At 47.5% G+C, this 21471-nt stretch overlaps 1 protein-coding gene across 1 annotated transcript in view; it reads right to left on the bottom strand.

Moving 5' to 3' along the window:
- Window positions 1-21471, bottom strand: part of meis1b (Meis homeobox 1 b) — a 62325-nt gene that overhangs the window by 3449 nt on the left and 37405 nt on the right. The window contains exons 8-11 of the mRNA XM_068740942.1: window positions 13753-13829; window positions 2856-2914; window positions 1723-1812; window positions 897-993 (exon numbers count right to left, since the gene is read on the bottom strand). Coding sequence (XP_068597043.1) covers window positions 935-993; window positions 1723-1812; window positions 2856-2914; window positions 13753-13829 — 285 coding nt within the window. The 3' untranslated portion in view covers window positions 897-934. The remainder of the gene's footprint in view (window positions 1-896; window positions 994-1722; window positions 1813-2855; window positions 2915-13752; window positions 13830-21471) is intronic.

The raw sequence follows: 21471 nt of genomic DNA, 5'->3' as shown, positions 1-21471 counted from the left end.
GACAGTGAGAAAAGACACAAAGAGGAGGTGTGATGGAGCAGACGTTCCTCCTCCAGCAGGTTGGTGTGTATTAGCGTGCTCACGCATCCACGGCAACCCGGCAGATTTATGACACTCAAGGGCGCTCACTTCGCTCTCTCTCCCTCGCTCCATGCACCAGTGACGACTGCTTACATTTTTACATTTTTGCCAATGAGTCTGTTGCTATGGTAACGTCCAACCTGACCCCCCCCCCCCCCCCCCGACCCATCCCCATCTCGCCACCCACCCCCTGTTCCGACCCGTCCCTGCCTTCTTTCCTTCTAATCACCCATCTCATTTTCCTTGCACTATCTATCTGTTTAGATGGTGCACACACACACACACACACACACACACAGAAAAGAGCCACAAAAAGTTGTGATCAAATTTTCACCAGTCAGAGTGAGAATAAAACCGCAAATTATGTCCATTCATAAATATTCACATGAATTTTAAGTATTTTATTGAATATATTGATTTTTAAAAATCTCCTACACTTTAAATTCTCGTAAGCGGCTTCTCTACAAATAATCATTTGATTTGCAACCTGAAAGTAAATCCAATCCATGTCTGCAGCAAACGAACTGTCGGAGTCGCAGTCGCTCATTTCCAAGAACTTAATCCCTCAAAACTCGTTGATGAAATTCTAACTCGGCCGTTTTCCTAATGTTGGTGACGCCATTCCAGATTGATCCACCAATCGACTTCACAGAATTCTGACCGTTAATAAAACATGTTCCTGGAATAATATATTTAAATGTGGTTTAAGGACAGCATGGAGGGTTAGCGGTTAGAACTGCTCTGGGTTCAGATCCATCTGGATCCCCTTCTCTGTGCGGACCTCACACGTTCGTTATGTGTTTCTGTGTACTTACATCCATTCTATGTTGCGATTGGTCGGACTGAGGTGGGGCTACATGTAGTGCCACTGACCTTCCATGCCCATGTTCATGCCCATTCCACTAATTGGTCCTGGAAAAAAAACAAACAGAGGGTGGATTTAAAGGCAATAATGTGGCGATGCAATCAAACCTAAGCTACGCTAATATGCTGTATATGATAATGAATCCCCAAATCTTTATATCTAAGTGTCAGAAAACCGACTTCGCCGCCACCTTGCAAGAGCAGAGCATCGACTTAAATATCGAAGGGCGGGCGGGCTTAAGTAGCTTGGAAGTTTATCCAAACCTGCTGACTTCGAGGGGAGGGTGAGATGGAGTTAGAGAGAATCCCAGAAAACAGGGATCGAGGAGGAGAGCAGCTTAAGGACAAACTCTGGGATTAGACCTGATGGCGTGAGAGAGAGGAATGAGAGCGAGGGAGGAGGAATCAGGAAGGAGACGGCTGCGCAATGTGATTGACTACACCTGTTCCGATTGGTGTGTCAGGGAAAGGGGGAGGCGGCCATGTTTGCATGTGTGTGTGTGCATTGCAGCTTCTATATCACTGTATTTGAGGGCAGCTTATAGTTAAACCACCGACATGGCAGGTACAGGACGAAACACGCCAACCCAGAGATGAGAACGAAAAGCAAAAGGAAGAAGAAGAAAGCAGTGAAGCCGAAGACCGACAAAGCACGACTCAAGACGATTTAAAAGAGGAGGGCAAAGAGGTGAAAATGAGCTACCGCTCGCAACGGAAGGGTAATGAGGGATGACGGAGGGAGGAAAGAAAGGGACAGACACGCAGAGAAAGCCTTACCAGGTGGTCTGATTCCCATGTGCTGCTGGCCGTCCATGACGAAGCCCCCCATCGGCTGGCCATCTGGAGTGTAGGGAGCTCCTTGACTTACTGTGGGAGGAGGAGGAGATAGGGAGGGATGGGGGGGGGGACGCAGTGGTCAATTAGTGCATTTAATTAAGGCTCAGTGGTCAAAGCGGGATCATCTGCTGTCCGGAGCGCACACATGGAGCTGCTGCTGACGTCTTTCAACGTCACTCTGCTCCGCGTCCGTTCACCCTGGTAGACGTTAATGTATGGAAACGCTCTAACGAGGGTCAGACGGGGGCGTCAACGCGCACTACGGTGCCGATATACAAGGACGTTGTTTATACCGATACCAAAAGAAACATGCTCGGAGTCCTTGTGGACATTTAATACTCTTTGTTTCCCTCCTTTTGTACTGTTGTTCCCTTTATGGTCGTCAGAGAGGCTAATGCTAACAAGTCTTTCTTCTCCTGGGTCAAACATAACTCATCTTTCTTATGAATGCTGCCTATGAGCAGCAACAATAAGTGAAACCTGATAGCATTCCTGTGTTTGGCTCACCTCCATTGTTCCGCTGTCATAGAAATCCACTTACCTTCGGTTTAGGCTGTTTCGGGGTCAGTCAAGCAAGAGCAAAGACTGCACCCCACTGAATGTCTTTGAACTTTACTGCGCCCCTAATGCCACCCTGACCTCTGACCCCTATTACAGGTAATAAAGTTTACGGCAGTCCAAACCAAGCCATGCACCAGGGGGACCGCTCACTTGCCTCCCTCGTTCCTGAAACAGCCTCAAACAGGGTTGAGGGGGAGTTTAAAGGAGTGGAGGGGGGGGGGGGGGGGGGGGTTGGCAAAAAACAGGTCTGGAGCCAAAAAGCCAAAGAAAGGTCACCCAAAAAAAGAAACGGTTGTATTTGTCTCAATGTTTTGGTTTGAGCCAGGGAAGGGTTGAGTATTTTGGTGTTAATGCTCACATTTTGGTCCCTCATTTTAGTTGTCAGTCACTACACTAGGAGGGGGCCATGGGATGGGGGGGGGGATCCCTGGGAAGTTCGGGACATTCCTGCATTTACCGGCGGAGGGGCCTCCGGGTGCACGACTTGAATACAGTAACTACAGGAGACTTGCCTGCGCGGTTTGACTGGTCGATCATGGGCTGGACTATTCTCCTCCTGGCATTGATGAACCTGCAGAGGACGATGAAGGAAGGGAGGAAGGGAGGGGACAGAAAAGAGGGAGGAGGAGACACAGAAACAACATCAGTGTGTTTCTGAAAACCAAGGTCAGCCAAAAACACTCGTAGCTCTTAGCATACAGCCTGAAAACGATCGCTCTGCCAAAGCGGCCTCTTTCTCCCGACCAAACGCAACACGTGGAGAAACTATTTCCCCTGAATGAACCTGCGAGGCGGTAGAGTCACATCTGAGCAGTCCAAACAACGCAGGCTGTCGTCTCTCCCAACGCCGAAGCCCACGACTTGTGCAAACTCGCACCGCCTCGGCTCATTCGCAGCCACGTCGGCCTGAACACTGGGGGTCTTTGTGGGGCGAGGCTTAACCGGGATTTACTCTGTGCCTGTTGGAAACACGTCGATCCATCTCGCTTTGTTTGGAGGCATTCCGCCTCGCAAGGAGCCGAGACTGCTGACTGTTTAACACGCCCGGCGGCGGCGTGGGATGTGTTGCTGACGGAGACGTGTCGCGTCGCTGCTGCTGAGACGCGTGCATCGGTTAAGACAGGTGAATCTGTGTGTGTGTGTGTGTGCACCTTTACCCTGTGACCTCCAACACACATTCAAGCTATTTATTGTACACACACACACACACACGCGCGCGCGTTCTTGATCGCCGTCCCTCTCTTCCGTCCATTCACCATGAAACACGCCCACACCGGCGGCGCTCTGGCCTTCCTCAGCCTAACCTCTTGTGAAATGACCCTTTGAACTGCAATGACCCCCGAGGAGCGAACGCTCCGGGACATCCGACTTGATTTATGTGTTCCCGCTGTTGCCGCACCGAAAACTTCGGCTCCATCCCTGAAAGGAGGCGTGTTGCCCTAAAGTCCGGGAAACAATGGCCGTGCAGAACGTCTGAAAGTGGCGAAAGGAGCGCTGGAGAGACCGACTGACAAAAGGCCGCCCGCTGGCGCGTCTGTTTGACCTTTGATCAGTGATCGGAACCCGCTTGACTTACATCCATTTAATAATCCCTCTAATTGTTGTTCCCACCGACCATCCTGCATCACCTTCTAATGACGGCGCTGCAGGGAAGCGAGGGGAGAGATAACGGAATAACGGCGGGTCGATTAGCAGCCAGAGCATTTCCTCGCCATTATTTTATTCATACATTTCTCTGTTTTGTCTTACAGGACACCGAAAAATAAAAACAAGAGACCCTGAGGTGTGCCGGCAGTGCATTTTGTCAGGTGAGGTGATTTAAGTTTGAAATATGAAAAGGTGGCAGCGATCTTGTCACATTTTCCACTCAATCTCTTTTGGCAATTCATTTCTCTATTTGTCACAATTAAGTGTGCAGAATTGGAATTTAGGAGGGGGTGGGGTGGGGGGTGGGGGGGCAGAAGGAGAGAGAGCTGGGGAGGAATGCAAGAATGCACTGACATGGCAGGGCACCATCAAATGAGAGAACGTCTGGCGTTTTATCACCAACACCCCCTCCCTCCCTAGTTACCCTGTTTTTCAGCGGAGATATGAAAGGAGGAGCGAGGGAGGGAGAGAGTACAAGGAGGGCTGAGCATTCCTTTAATTCTCCTCTCCTATCTTCTCCTCTCCTCTCCAGACCCCTTTAGAGAAGGACGAGGTCAACTACAGGCCAGCGCTGACTAACTGTTAACCTCTCCTTCTCCTTCTCCTCTTCGCTTCCTGCCTTTCTTCTGTCTTTCTTCCTGCTCACATCTCTCTCTCTCTCTCTCTCAATTTATCTCTCCGGCAAAATGAATAAAAAAGCAGTTCCATCTGCCTTCCTCACAAAACACTGACGCAACAGAGGACGTTGTTTTGGCAATAGGTGTGCACTATTTAGGAAGGCAAGCACTTGTTCCTGGAATGACGCGGATCAGGGAGGAGTGTCATGTGACCGCCCAGAAATATTTACTCAAAGGATTAAAAAGACTGTACGGGAGTGAAGTAGTAATTCTGCTATTACTGCTAGACCTGTAAGAGCGACTACTTTGATGATCATGCCTCCCCGTCTGTCCTTTCCGTATCGGTTTCCTTCTCCGGGTCACTCCCTCCTTATCATTTGTTCCTTGTGTGGTGGAAACCGGCCGTTCACCTCCCAGCAACAAACCTTCACTCCGACCCGCCGATCCCCTCCTCTTTGCAAAAACTCTCGCCGATTTCCTGTCCCAGTCGTCCCCGTATCTCAGACCAGATGCACCATGGGGGCTGGAACAAAGGATAAAATGCCTCTCATAATAGCAGCCGGGGAACGGAACGGCGGAGAGCGGAGAATGGGAGAGAAAGAGGAGTGGGAATGGGGGTGGGGGGGGGGGGGCAAAGGGCTCTGGTCTGCAAACCAGACACTCTTGCTGTGACCGTTAATAAGGAGAGAGAGAGAGAAGCAATAAGAAAGGAAGAGATGCAGAAAGAGGAAAAGAAAGATAGGGACAAGGAGACGAGCGGCTCAATTTCTTTGGGGGGGGGTTCACCTTTGTACGACCCGCGGGTGCTACTGGCCCAGTGTTTACGGCCTGTTCATTCCCCTGCCTCCATACCAACACAATGAGCCGCATTATTCAGCTCCGATCCGCGCAACAATAGTTGTGCTATTTGGGCGTGACCAACCACTGGTGGTCAAAAAAAAAAAAAAAAAGACAAGCAGGAGGAAGGAGAAGTATTTGAAATCAAAAATACCAGGACGGTTGCAAACCCCACCGGGGGGGGGGGGGGCTAAACTGAGCCCCACTGAAGGCACACATGCTTGACACATGCATGCACCCGTGGTACTGTGGACTCAAAATGTGGGCCACATGTTCTACCACAAGTGAAGGCCCTTTTCAGTCCAATGGAGGAAGCGCCTGAGCGATATTCTTTGTTGTTCCCCCTCGGAGAAGGATAATGTCTGGATGAGTCCTCCCACACCTCGCGCTCGTCTTCTCTGGAAAGAGTTTAAGTGATTGCAACGACGTCTGCCAAGCCCTCGCTAATGTCCTATTCTCATTACACACACACACACACACTGAGCTGAGGAAGCTGCACACAGGTGTGCACGGAGCGCACGTGAAATGCCCAATTAAAAGCAAGAAATTGTCTTTTTCATCAGCTGCATTTGTTGCGTGACCAATTAGGGGATAATTTAATAACGAGCAGTGGAAAGCTGCAGATTGGATATACAAAAGGTTAGCAGGCAAGCGCGTTGATTTAAATTCACGTTGAGTTCTCAGTATTTGTGGCACACACGCACACACACACGCACACGCACACGCACACGCCTCCTGAGCCTTCTACCAGTATTATATTAGTAACATGAGAAACACTGAAACACACGTGCACATACAAAGGCAGTACATAGACACATCCTCTTCACTCACAACCAATGTTACATTAGTAACCTGAGAGAATGCACACACTCACACTCACACACACACACACACTCACACACACACACGGGTCTGTGCACACCTCATATTTACACCATAGCTGGTTATTCCAGTGTTACACACATGTATTAGGAGCACTGGTAGATTTTTAGCACACACACACCTACACACACACACAGGCCCTTACATGCATATTCAAATGTGAGAGCCTCTTAAAATAACTGCACAACCACACAGCCGTCCTGCCTGCAAATCAGTGTGATTTAGAAGTCCTAAAAGGGAAGCGAGCTCCGGCTGGTCGAGTCATGTAGCTTGTCATCAGCTTGTCACGGCGCGGCTAGCATTGACTAGCCACAATTAATGCCTGCCGCATATATCCTTCCTCCTGGTGAACACACACTCACACACTAACTTTCTAGCCCATCGTGTTTCTGGAAATCTAAACGCAAATAAGTCAGAGACAGCTATAAAAACAAACAAACACACACACACACTGGCTGATGTGCGTCCACACAAACACGGTGAACACTTACAACGCGGTTGATGTGCATTAATGCTGCCTGTTGGCGCTGGCAGACGCGCCGCAGCCGCCGCTCCGATACCTTCCATCCTGTCGATGCTGAACTTCATCATTCCATTATGTGTCTCAGCACATCTCACTACTTGAGTAGTTATTTTATTACAGCGCTCACAGATGATCTTAGGCACAGCAGGGGGGGCACATGTACCTGCCTACTGCATACGTGTGTATGTATGTGTGCGTACCGCGTGTGGGTGTCTGAGGAAATTACAGTTATGGCTTTCCCCATTTGCTCTCCTCCGTTAATGAGTTAACCCATAAATCACCTCCTCCTCTTGTCCTCACATATCTCCCCGGCTTCCTCTCCTCCTCAGCAAGCGTCAATCTCCGGACAGACGCAAAAAAAAAACGTTGTTTTAAATGTCCACGATTAACATAGGGAACGTGGGCTGCACCCATCTGTATAAGCCGTGCTTTAACAGCGTGCTGGGAAACCATGGAAAACACCGTGTGCACACACACACACACACACACACACACACGCACACACACAGCGTTAGAAACGTTCTGGAGGTGCTCATCCGTCTGCATGCGCTCACTTGTCCACCGGCACCGTCATCCTCCGAGTTTTCCCTCCAAGATTCCTGACAAACCAAACTCCTGCAGCTAGTTACACGTCGCCGGTACGCAACACTCCCTGCTTAGTCCCGTTTCGCTTCGGTGGATTTATTCTTTTTTTTTTAATTGGCCGTGTGGACAAGGTGTGGTACCTCACACATTACCTTGGGATTAGCTGTGGCGCGGCGGCAGACATAAACACATAAACACTTACTCACACGTGCACATGTATAAAATGAGTTTTTTGGTGAAGCCAGTTTGGGGCGAGGTCACGGCGGAGGCACACGACCGAGTCGGAAACGCTGTTATTAGGTAGGAGGCCTGTGTTTTGAGTCAGCAACACAGGTGCCTCCTTATTGGCAGGAAAACGGCGCCTGAACCATCTCCAAATGCATTCATAGCTGCGCACAAACACGCCCACCGACACTTGTGCACGTTCAGCACAATGCCGGTCGAGGGATTGCTCGTAACACGAGGCGGATTAGTTGGATTCGGAGCCACATATGGAAGGAAGCATGAGGAAAAACAGTGTGAAATTTAAAAGGAGCTGCAGACAGAGAGCAGCCATGGGGTCACTTAATCGCCATTACGGCACACACATAAAATAAATGCACGTAAGCACACACACACACACACACCATGTTGCTTCACCACCCAAGAGCCCAATGTCCATTAAGAGAGTCATGAATCTACCACTAAAGCTGGTTTTACAGAGTGGAGCGACAGGCTGGGTAACCACACACAAACACACACACACACACACACACACGCTGCAGAAGAGACTGTGTGTGCAAGTGTTTATTGTGTAGGCATGTGTGTGTGTGTGTCCATGACAACCAGGTGCCCGTCAGAGTTACAGAGAGGAAATGTCGCTCACTTTAATGAACACACATGAACTCATTGGCTCCGACCGGGCCGCGCTTTGCAAGGCTCACGGCCCCCAAAATAGAACCTGCCAAAAGACAGGATTGAAACCGAGAGTGGGAGACGGAGAGAAGAAGAAATAAAAGAATACAATAAGAAGAAGGGACAGAAACATCAAGGCAGGCGACGAGAGCGGGGCATTGGGGAGGAACGCGTGATGTCAGCGTCTCTGCTTGTGCCCCCGCTTCATCCATCAACGCCAGAGAGAGGGGACGGATTCAAGCCGGGCTTCACCCAGAAACAACATGGCCGTCTCGCCTCGCCCACTCCACAAACAGTCCACAAACTTTGGACAGTCTGTGTCCTTTCGCCTTTGGGCTTGGATCAAACTGTATCTCTCTCTGTGTGTGTGTCTGTGTGTGTGTGCGTGTGTGTGTGTGTGCGTTCTTTGCAGCACTGTCTCGGTATACAGTATCTTTTTTTGTATTTCCATGCATTCATACAGTGTGTGAGTGAAAACACACACACACACACACACGACTGGTCTCACACAGAGCCAGTATTGCTGACAGGGCTTGCAGTAGCAACTGCAAGTATACAGAGTGGTTGACCTAAATCCCCCCCCCCCCCATACTGCTCGTGTCATATCCTGTCTATGCGCGTGTCACTTCCCCCCTGCTGGCTCACAGCAGCCATTGCCACGGGGATTCACTTGAACGCCCAGATAACGGCGAAGCATTTACAGCCGGTCGACGTCCGCAGCCGACAAAGTGAGGAAACCAGGTGGGAATATGCAGCAGGTTATCAGGATGATCCCCGGTTTGGTTTGTCTGAATGCTGCACGGCGGCGGATCAGCGCCAGCGGGAGGATTCTCCACTCATCCAGAACACAGGATCATTACTTATGTTGATTGCGTTAAATCAATGCCAGTCCTGTGTCTGTTAATTGCAGGAGTTGGCGCTATCCCCCCCCCCCCCCCCCCCCGACAGGTTTCGTTTTGGAACAACACCCCTCCTGCTTCTCAGCAGCGTGCCGACAACATAAGAAAACAACAGCGACTGCACGACAGCGGCCGTGCGTGTGCTCCGACACACACGGCGGCGTCCACAGTCCTTCATGCCGCCTTTCATGTCCCGGACCCCCCCCCCCCCCCCTTCGCCTCACCCCTCCTCTTCCACTACAACCAAAGAGGGTTGAGAAGCAAGGGAGATGAGTGGAGGGAAAAGAGGAGTGAATTAAAAACAACTTTGAGTGAGGCGAATGAAGAGAAATGAGGGTTTGGCCTCAGGCGGCATGCTGTGATGTAAGAGAAACAGAGATTGAGAGGAGGAAGGGGGAGGAGAGATGGTGCCCGGTTCACAGTGTGCCGTTGCACATGGACACCGAAATGTGTACGTATGAGCGCGCACACACACATCTCTGTTGACATAATACAGCAAAGACAGGGTTGTGTCTGCACAGGCTAAGGATTCCTGTAAAAGGCTCTTCGGCAGCAGACTTCAAACCGAGAAGAAAATATCGGCTCCGAAACGAGCCTCACTTTTAAACCTTAGAAAAAAACACACCACTGTGAAATATGATGAGGTCATGCCCAGCGAAACATTTGTGTTGGTGCGTGCGCGGCATTTGTCAGAGGAATGTCACAGAGTGTCAGGCTGAAACCGAGGTGACAAAGCTGCAGTGTTTGAAACAGGCTTCAGGGCATGGAGTGAAACTGGGCCTGCCAATTCCAGAAACACTCAGACTCACCTCAAGAAGGAAGGCAAGTTCCAGCATCTCTCTCAGCAGCCCGTCAACACACTGAGCTCATCTCACTCGACCTGTTGGCCTTTGGCGTGAGTTTTACGGGATAATCCTGATCGATTAAGAGATTAGAACCCCGGGTTTTAATTGGCTGTGGTCGCATTTTATTCACCCGGGACTATTGTCATGCTTTGTCAGAGGCGATGAGAATCGATGGCTTTTTGCAAACACGCTAACGACTAAATCGGATGTTCAACCGACTTGTGTTCTACATCTTGGCAATCGTTCAGCACCGAGCAGGAAGCTGCGGAATCGAAGCTGCGGTTGATTGCAAATGTTTGCAATCAACCATTTCGGAAATTATTTCCTGCTTTTCTTTCATTGGCGTTGGCGTTGGCGTTGTCTCAGCCGTTCCTTTATAACCGCTGCCCGATCATACTTCAGGTTGATTCCACACGCTTCATTAGCATTCATTGGATTCATGCACTGACAAAAACGTCACTGCAGGAATTATATTTACGGAAAAGCTAACAAAAATCAACCCGAGAGCTCCATCTCAATCCGTGCCTTCGTGTTCTTCCTCCTCGCCCTTCCTCCCTGTCCCTCACCCCTTCCTCTGCCCCCTCTTCGTTCTTTCTGAAACCTGATAAGCGTCCAATATGTCCGTGCCACGCTGCTTCCTCCTAAGTAGCCTCAGCGTCCGTCCACTCTGCCCTCTTAAATACCACCTCTCTCCTTCCCCCCCTTCCCTCGCTCGCTCCCTCCGATGCTTTTAAGACGTTCGTAAAAGGAGGTCTTATTGACAAAACAATCGCTCGGCGAGGCTTAAACACTGCCTTTAAAGGGGCATTATTAAATTGCATGCAGGAAGGGGAGGGGCCACCAACAAGGGAAACCTGATGACCTCACCATCGATTTTTACATCAGCGGCGTGTTAGGAGGACTTGGTAGAAAGACACTGGGAGCAGAAATGAAAAAGCCTCCATGATTCTCCTCGAGCTTGATGAGCCGTTAAAACGGGCTGCAAGCCGTTCATAATTAACAGAAGTACAGCGTAAATAGATTTGTCTGTTTTTCATTTCCTCTCTTTGCTCCGTCGTTCAAAACAATTTTTCTTCAGGGGCCCGATGGAGGACAGCGGCTAAATATGACGGTAAAATTAAATAATTACACGCAGAAGGAGGCCAAGCGATCCTGGTGGCCTGGAATTGTTTCCTATGCCTCCCAGCGATTGGTTCCCGAGGCCAGTCGGGTTTTTTTTAAACGTTTTTCTTCGGTCACAATACGTTGAAGGAGAATCCATCAAGACAGACGTCACTGCATATCATTAAAAGCATTTATTTAACTGATGGCTTTAGGTCCTAATCAGTGTTTATAGGTCGTCTGATCATCCCTTGTCTTTAATCATTTGCTCTAAACTCTATTTCCATCACTTTATTCTGACGTTTTAATCTTCTCATTTGTGCTTCGTGGTGTCTTGATCTGGCTCGCTGAAACACGCTGGGCTGCATGTTTTCATGAAAGCTGCTATCTAAATAAAGTTTAAGTGTGTTTGCGTAGTTTGAATATGTGTGTGTCATGTCTTATCTGCTCTATGGGTGTGTGTAGACAATACACTCATTCATTGTCAGGACATACCTCACCTGGCTAAGACGTGTGTTTGTGCACCATGCCGGCCGCGATGTGTCAGAGTATTTGCATTTGGGCGTTAACAGTGTGTGCACATTCCCTATATATCCTACTGCTGTGTGAACATGCACATGCATTAACACACACACACACACACACACACAAACCATTCCAATGGAGATCCCCTGGTGCAGCGTATTCCTGCCCATAATTCATGAGTGATCTGCGCCCCTTGCCGGCCTTTACCATTTTTATTTAATCTGCTGAGCCCTACCGCGTCCTCGCTCATCAATAATACACAGCAACACGTGTGTTAACACGTCTATGGTGTGTGTGTGTGTGTGTGTGTGTGTGTGTGCATGGGCGAGACTGTTACCAGATAGTGTGACAGCACATACGTGATGGAAAGCATGTTACACACCTGAATTAAGGGATTGTGCTTCAGGAAGAGGAAGAGAGGAGGGCAGAGGGTGAGGAAGGCCCGATGCTGGAACGCTGAGACGTCCAACAGGTGATGGCAGTAAAGTCTGTGTGTGTAAGGCTGAGATAATTCAGTGTGTGTGTGTGTGTGTGTGTGTGTGTGTCTTCATGCAGCACTGACACATAGACTGAGATTCAGGGCAACTGACTTCACCGAATCACTGGGTCAGGAGGTAGCATCGCCAGGGGTTGCTATGGAGACACCCAATGACGGGGCTTCCCAACCAGCGCAATAAACACGGCAGAGAAATGGCACTTCCCCAAACGGAACCTCTCTCTTCCTCTCCACTGTCATCTCTCCATGTTTTCTGTGTCTTTATTTCTCCATCACCCTCGCCTCGCTCAAACAACCGTGCGTGGAAATATGCCTCTGGATAAGTGCACGACAGCACACACACACACACACACACGCTTGTGTTCACTGAAATGTGAGGGGGCAGTGGGATCCCAGCATGCAGGGTTTAACATCTAATACCCCGTAGATTAACCACCCCCGGTTCCCCTCTCCACACACACTCGCACAACGTCTTCCACAAACCGAGATTAACCTCCCACGATTTACACAGTGTGTCGGTCACGCACAGACACACACACACTGTAAGGGTGTGTTGTTAATATCCCCACCCCACCCACCAAAAGAATCAACACAGAATGAAAGCACACAGTCAGCTTTAAGTGGCCAGGCCACGCTTCATGTGACCGTCTGTGTGATTCTTTCCTTTGTCGCTGTCAGACACACACCAACACACACACACACACACACAGACAGAGAGAGAGCTGGGGTCACGCGATCTGATAACCTCGACAGGATTCCCTGTCTTTTTCTGCCTCTGCGTGCGTGTGCGTGTGCGTGTGAGTGTGCATGCATTATTTTTGGTCCAGTATGAAATGAATTCTCCGCAGACAGACAGACCGTACGCTAATCTAAAATCTGTCTCTGAGGTCTGAGATTGAACAATGGCTGGGACTCACGTTAACGTCATTAGACTGCTGTTAATGGAGATTTATCTTGTCTCGTCTCTTTTTCCTCCCTCCATCCCCATCTTTCTCTCCTTCTCTTCGTCTATTTCTTCTCTCTCTTTCACCGTATTTAACGGCGCGGGCCGGACAATCAGGCTACATGCTTCTAAACTGGGCAAAGCTGGTCCAACTATCTCTGAGAAAGGTTTAATAAAAGCCCTTTAAACGAGCTTCAAGCATAACGAAGGGAATGAAATAGCGTAAATCTTGTACGAGACATTCATGGCCTGATTAAAACGCACCTTAATCGCAGTAAAAGTTGCAACAAACCAGATGATTAGTCTCGAACATGCCGCCTTTCGAGCAATAATTCTTGTATGATTAGTGAAACATCCAATAACATCATCCAACTTGCATGTGGAATGATGTTATTGGCTGTTTTCAGACGGTTGCTGGACTCTTAATGAACATGCTCGTGACTTTGGCTGCTGGTTTGAAAAATCACTCCAGGCCATATCTTCTTGGACGGATTGATCGATGTGAGGATGATTCAGTAAGCAGTGTGTGTGGAAATAGGGGTGGAGTGGCGGCATTAATTTGGATCATTAAGAACTGGGGTAGCCTGGGGCTACATATAAACTGAAATGACTTACCAGTTATTCACTTGTAGGATGGTGAGGCCCGTGTCCTGCGCCAGCTGTTTCTTCTGTTCTTCTGACGGGTAGGGATGCTGCGGGAGGACAAGGTGGCATCGATGAGAAAAAGGAAAGGCTGCTTGCAGCTTGTTAAACGAAAGCTCCTGCTGATGGAGAAAGGCTTTGATATGGCTTTTTAGTAAATAGCGTGCCGTCACAGGGCGCAGATTAAACACGCTCAAAAAAAAAAAAAAAACAGCGGCGACTACTGAGAGGCTCAAAATGAGGCGAGCGATTGCACTTATCGGCGTGTAGTTGATGTTCTGTCTGTACGTCTGGACATAAACCGCAGGTGTGTGTGGGTATGTGTGTCGTCTCCCCCCCCCCTTCCCCCAATCATTAATGGAATATGAAATCTTGTAATTAATGGCAGTGAAAAAGGCAAGCCAAATAGAAAGTTAAGTGAAGTGGAGAACCGACTCTGGTAATTAGGCAGCCTCTTTCGCAAATATATTCGCATCGATGCCCCCCCCCACCCCCCATTTTACCCCGCTGCATATGCAATCAGCGAGCGGGGAGTGTGTAACGTTAATCCGATGGAATACAGACAAGAGGATGCAAGACCCTTTGTCTTAAGCGCTGCTGTAGTTCCCATTTCTTATCAGGTGACGTTGGTGAGTCTCCTCCTGTCATCGTCTTTAAAGCTCAGCATAGGAACACGCACGCCTTCCAGATCACACACGAACTATCAAAATGTCCGCCCGAGAGGGGCAGATGAGCGTTAAACTGCTGTAATATAAACGAGTCTTTATGTGGAGATAATTAAGCGTTCCTTTTAGTCCTCTGCTGACTTCCCTCTAGATATTACAGGCTGCCTCTCTGCATGGGACTCTGTTCAAAGCAGCCTGTTTGCACGCACACCTGATAAGTTACTTTACTCTGAGACGATTAATAAACAATAAGTATACGTCAGCTGTAGGAGCGACAGCCCAAGTGTTTAAATAAAAACGACTGTCGAGCTGCGAACATTTAAAGTGGAGACACCGGTTTAAATATACTGAATTAATACATTGGATAAATGTGAACTTGGGGAGTTTGTTGATTTATAATATTAACATGGAGGGAGGATGTGTGTGTGTGTGTGCGTGGGGGGGGGGAGAGTTATTGCAGTTGCACGGAGCCTTGTTCATGGGGGGGACAATGTGCTGTTCATGACCGAGACAAGACATGGACTGTGTTGGACGCTCTCGGCCGGTCGTAAAAGAGTGCGAGGAGGGAGGAAGAGGAGGAGGAAGGAGAGGATAGCACCAACCAGAGACTATATAGAAAACATTAAAGATCGTTGAACTCATTTATTGGTTTCTTATGAAACTAAAGTACAATTGTCTTTCGTTTCTGCATGAATGAAAGCCACTCTAAACCAGTTACACCATTGATACCAAAAAGCTTTCCTCAACAGAATGAGGGACCGAAAGAAAATCTATCCTTTTACAGTGACAATAACTTGTGTATTTATTTGAATGACATATTTCTCACGCTATTCTCCAGTATCAAGATGACCAATAGCAGGAGCCGCAGCTCTGGCTGCTGCATCACACGACACTCTAATTATATCTCACACAAACCCTTCATAGTCAATCAGATGTGCAAAATCAGTGCGGCGCCAGTGTTTTTTGTTTTTTTACTTTGCCTTTTTTCAGTACATAATGACCAGGATTGTGTTTAACGCTGGGACGACCCAGCAGGCAAAGAGAGGAGACGAGATCGTTGTTCCCAGCCTTCCCTTGTCCATGTGATTGGTTGTGAGGAATGGGAACACAAGGAGGCTAATTTCATGCGCTAAATTATAATTGCAGCGTCGCCTCTGGCCAAATTTGTGTCCGCTTCTTCTCTGCAGCCACTTCTGCGTGACGTGTGTGTGTGTGTGTGAGAGAGTATGCAGCAGTATCTACACCATGCTATAGACTGATCAAATAATATTAGAATTGAAATAGACAACATAAACATATATCTTTGCGTGGCGTCGTCTGATGTGGCGACGACGGGAGCGCCTCACATGCAGACAGCGCCTCACACACACGGAGCTCTTCCTGTTATTTGAGCTTTCCAACAAGGAATGCTGAACATGAAAAGATGAATGTGTTCATCCCATGCGCTGTAAGATCTATGGAGGCAGGAGTGTCTGCCTCGTGATATCGGGGAGGGTTGGGGGGTCTGGGTCCACGCCAGGGGCCACGTCAGGGGCCAAGACACAGTACAAATAGAGCCTGTTTCAGCGGATCCCAGCAAACACAAACAGACAAACAGCGAGACATGGCTAGCCGCAAGCAGACAGGCAGGCACGCAATCCTAAACACAGACAGCAGCTGAGGGGAAAAAGTTCTTGTGACAAAGCTTTATTAATCACATGTTTTACCAGCAGAGAAAAGTAACTATAGCTTTACTTGAGTACAACTGTGAGATTTTTGTACTTACTGTATATATAAAGAATAAACTACCAACAATTAGCTCTAATCAGCTCCATCTGATTAGAGCTGTCTGTCTGTTTGTTAGCAGGATTACAGAAAAACTGTTGGATGGATCTTGATGGAAATAAAATCTGAAGATGGGTCTTGGTCTGATTTAGATCCCATTAAATTTTGAGAAGTAGCCAGAAATCCATCTGGATACAAAAATGCAAAATGCTTTCTGGATTGGATCCAGAATGAGGTCAATATTTTTTTTTTACATTTTTTTTACATTTACCAATTTATTGATTAAAAAATCTGTTAAAAATACACATCAACTCCGATTCACTTTTACTTTTCATGGTTGGTGTATAAAGATACCAAGAACAATTTAGACCCTTTTGATCACCATGTGGACGGTGTAAAGAGGAAGGGGAACAACTAAGAGGAAGGGGAATGAGCTGCTTGGAGGAGGTCTGCGCTCTCCGAGTGCTTTTCCAGCTATGAAATATGAAAATGCTGTTAACCCATTTATTCGGGTCCGTTTTATACTTTTTCTATTCAGACTTCAATAAATTCACTAGAAATACAGGATAATTCCCATTTATGACTCTTCGCCAGCCCTCCCTGCTCCGAATAGAATCTCCAAAGTACGCCATGTTCCCGAGTTCTTAAGTATGAAATAACACACACACTTAAAAGTTAGAAAAAAGGCGGGTCCGAACGCCAGGACATCAGAACTGTTTCCATCCTCCTTTTTTTTCTAAACTGCCAAATTATCTCCTATCTGTCAAAACAGTGTGATTTAGTTTCTCACTCAGCAACAAGTCACCCAGTTTTAATATTGCCTGAGAGGGATTCTGGTGTCTTAACGGCCTTTGGCTGCGGTTCAGCGGGTTGAGGGAGGGAGGGAGAGACGGAGAGACGGAGAGAGAGAGGCCTTTAGCGAGAAAAGCAATAACATGTTCTTTGAAAGAGCAGATGGAAAGTTTCTGCGCATCCTTCCCTCCCTTCCTTCTTCCCTCCGCCTATCTTAATGATATGTCTTTTCCAAATATACAACTCCTTTCATGAGACTTTCCACCCTACTCGCCGCTCCGAGTTTGTGGGTGCCAGGAAGGGTGTGTGTGTTTGTGTGTTTTTGCTTCTGTCTTTTGTGTGTCTTATCAATCTGAGTGTGTGTGTGTGTCCATTTGAAGTCATGCCTGAGTGTGTTTGAATCACCAAGTTCATTTGTGTGTGTGTGTGTGAGTCACAGAGCATCAGCAGCATCCCCTCCCTGTCTGACCGTCTTCCTCTCTCGCCATCCCTTCCTCAAAAGACAAGAAAAAGAGAGGGATGTATAGACAGTGAGGAGGAAAGAAAGGAAGAAGGGCCGAGGAGGCAGGGGAAGAGACATGGAAATTGATATGTGGCGCCTCTGGGGTTTAGAGATAAGAGCATAAATATTCCTCAGGACCCCTCTTTGCTCGCCTTGTCCCATTCCTAACCCAGGGCAGTAGAAGAAATGTCAATCATTATTCTGTTGTTCCCAGAGTGACAAAACTAAACCGTTACCTCCGTGGGACAAATTATTCAAAGCAAATATTAATGTTGCCTGCAGGGCCAACTTTAAGAGACATGGAACGTGCCAACTTTCAAAAGGTCATCTCTTCCTGACTTTTATGAACCTTGACTTGGAATCTCAGCAGCAATAAGAGAAGGATGGAAAAGGGAAGAGTCATTCCTTTATCGAAGCTGCTCCACTTCACCGTCAGGGTGAGACTGTTTCAGAAATCTCACTTATCGCTCTCTCTCTCCACTCTAAAATTAACCCAAACACAAATGCGTGGATAAAACTGCATCTCTATATATTTTCTATATATACATACAGCAGATTATAACACACACTGCGTTTTAAACGAAAGCATATATTTTACCGTTACTTTTTCACGTTATTGTGAATGATTAATAATTTGCTCCCGCCGCCGCCCAGTCCCTTCTACAACCATTAGCACGATGGCGTTATCGTTCGGAATATTTCTATTTAAAGCCATTTCCCAAGCCTCTGTGCATCCTATTAAAAGGGACTAGCACGCCACATTAGCTTTACAAAACTGCTACCATGAAACAGGTTTGCCAAAAGGCACAAAGATGAATTAACTTTTACTCTGCTACATGTTTAGTCACTGGCAAAAAATGGAACCTGAAATTTCGAGCAGGTTTTAGCAGCATTATGCGTGGGTTTTGATTTGTGTGTACCGGTTCAGGTACAAGTGAAAAGCCTTGCCCAGGCTAGGTCCGCTCCCCTCGCTGTTTCCAGGTCAAATCCCTGCAGAAACTGAGCTGCCCATCAGGAGTGCCTGATGGCTAATCCGCAGGCCTTTCTGCTAGAAGGCGAGGAGAGCTTCATATTCATACTAAACACGCGCACACGCACACACACACACATTAATAAACATAGAGTTTACTGGAAGCATAGATCTGCTGCTGCCAGACTTGCATGATATTACCTTAAATATTTGGGGAGGACAGCACATTGTTATGGTAACAAAAACATTCCTACAACGTGAGCACAAGTATAATGGAAAAAAATTCCAAACTGTAAGCATGTTGTATCCCACATGATACATTCCTATAATTTCAGCTGTGCCCATTCACTCAGATGACCTACAAACTGGGAAAAAAGCTCAACCTGGGCTGATGCAGATTAATCCTGACCTCTGACATGGCCAAAGTTAGTACACACAATTACAAACATTCAAATGTGCCTAAAAGTGTTAAAAATAATCACATTTCAGAAACTAATTATAAGATACACACCTTGGGGAACCCCTAAAAAGCATGTGTATAAATGCTGTAAAATTCTGGCCAGTGATTTTGAGGAAAAGCCCAAGAACCATATCCTACATGCAGACGAATGGACGGGCAAACAAGGGTAACCCAGTATGCTCTCTTTGAAGGCATAAAACATTTATTTGGGAAACTTTCATCCCCCGGCTGCACTGAAAAAGCGATATAATTTCAATGCCTGTCTGTGTAGGTGGCATCGACTGACATCCCTTTGACTTCATTATGGGACCCAGCAACAATACTAGCTCTGGGAGAAGAGAGGGGGATAAAAAAAAGAAAAAGAAGGAATGAGAATGAATTCTGTGAACAAAACAACAACAGAAGAACAAAGCAACCCTAACCTAATTTCCTCTGATTTGGGTTGCTTCGATGCAAAATAACAAAACAGAGCAAAAACAGATCTTTTGAGAGACTCAAAATGAACCAACTACAGGATGGTTAGTTCCCTCTGTAATATTTGTGAAAAATAAACGGCCCCTTGTTTTATTTCTGAAATACAAAAGAAAAGCAGCAACAGCCTCTTTCATGGCGTTGGACTATGGTTAGCGGAGTCAAAGCTTGAAGTATGAATAATTCACACTGCCGGTTTTTTATTTATTTATTTTTTAAACTTCGATATATGCACCAGAATTAGCAAAAAAACAACGTTCAAACTGTTCAAATCTCTGCATCTCTCCAAGAGATATATAAAAAAAAACAAATGCACTTCTGATTTATATTCATTAATGAGCATTTTTCCATCACGAAAAAACAGGTTTTCTTGACTGAACGAAATCTCACACTGCACTTGCCTATGGGATTGAGACACAGCTGGTGAGGCAAAGGTTGAAAAGTCTGTCATTAATGCTCTTGTACAAATTGAATGAGATCATTTGTGGCACTTATTCATTATGATAATTGTTTATGAGGATCATTCGGCACATTTCTCACACTTCAGGTTATGCGAGTAAATGGCAAGCAGGAGCAGGAACTGTTCCTGATGCGCTGCAGGGTGTGAACAATAGGTGTGTCGCAACAGGTAACAGGCAAGGCAGTTAATGCACTGCACATAGCAAAAGCTACAGTCTGAAGTCTTTAAGTGTTGTGTTTAACACGGAACACAGACGGCGAGATCCGTCGACGCTAAAGAAAAGCGTCTTATATTCGGCGGTGGGGAGGGTGCGCTTCATTAGTTCTCCCTATTCCACCGCGGGGAGGGGACTAAATTCATTAAGGGGGCCGGATGTTGCACAACACCTGCTGCTGCGCTTCCCTCTGTGCAATAAAGGAAAGGGATTGCAGCACGCTAGCTAGCGCTAGTGGCAAATGCTGCTCGTTGGACTGCGGCTGATGAGCTGGGGCTAATTCAGGGGGGTGATTATGTAGTTTGCTGGACCACTAAACCTCTTTAAGCCCGTAATTACTGCCTATTTGAGCGAAGGGAGGCACTGAAAAGCAGTTGGTACTTGCACCAAGCGGTGCAGTGAACGGCAGCCACAGCTGGAGGAGGTGGGCTGCCTCGGGGCTGCCTGGAATGGAGGGGTGTGTAAATGGGGAGTAGGCGGGATCCGCAAAGCCCCGTCCCAGTCAGGTATCACAGAGGAGCCCAGAGAAAACAGTGGGATGCCCCGGAGAGCGCCAGCATGCTATAACTGTTAGCTGCTGTGCTTGGAGCCAGCATTCTACAGTTATTGCTAAGCATAAAAACAAACACCGCAGACTCCTGACTAAACTGAGCCTTGAAGAAAGAAGTGTGTGTGTGTGTGTGTGTGTGTGTGTGTGTGAAGTGAGAGTCTAACAGGCTTCCTTTATATTCAGTGTCTGTGGGAATCATACTGATTGCGCGGCGACCATCAGGGAATCCGTTTCATTTCACCTGACTTTCAAAGAAATGTGACTTTACGTAACGCCGCTGAAATTCAATCTCTCAGAGGAAGCAATTTGGGGACCGCAGAACGTTCTAATAACCCTGGTGATATTATTATGTTATTATCATAATTACCCTTTTGCCCCCAACGTTTTAATTAGAAACTCACCGTCGGACCGCGGGGTGGGGGGACTGAAGAGAACCCGTGCCAGGGGAATGCTGAAACTAGGTGAGGCTATCTCACAATTGCTCCCTTATGCTCGTTGGCGTGGCTGTGGCATGTACAAGAGCAAAGGAGGAGCCATTGTTATTGAACGATCCTACGCCTCTGACTTTATGCACCTGCCATTCAAAGTATAACTACCCCCCCCCCCCCCCCCCCCGCCTCCCATTCATATATCTCCAGATCCTCCTCACCCATCTTCACTCCCCCTTTCCCCCGAGCTATGTTTAGGATTTTTGCTTAACTATCTCATGTTGTCTCCGTTTCTCCCAGCGTTTCTTCCACCTCCACTTTACCCCTCTCGGTTTCAATTTTAATAACCTCACCTCCTTCTCCCGAGTCAAAAAACACGTCTCTCTCACTCTCTCTCTCTCTCCATCTTCAGCAGG

This window comes from Brachionichthys hirsutus, chromosome 7 (assembly GCF_040956055.1).
Source record: "Brachionichthys hirsutus isolate HB-005 chromosome 7, CSIRO-AGI_Bhir_v1, whole genome shotgun sequence".
Classification (NCBI taxonomy): Eukaryota; Metazoa; Chordata; class Actinopteri; order Lophiiformes; family Brachionichthyidae; genus Brachionichthys; species Brachionichthys hirsutus.
This window is presented reverse-complemented; position numbering and strand designations above follow the sequence as displayed.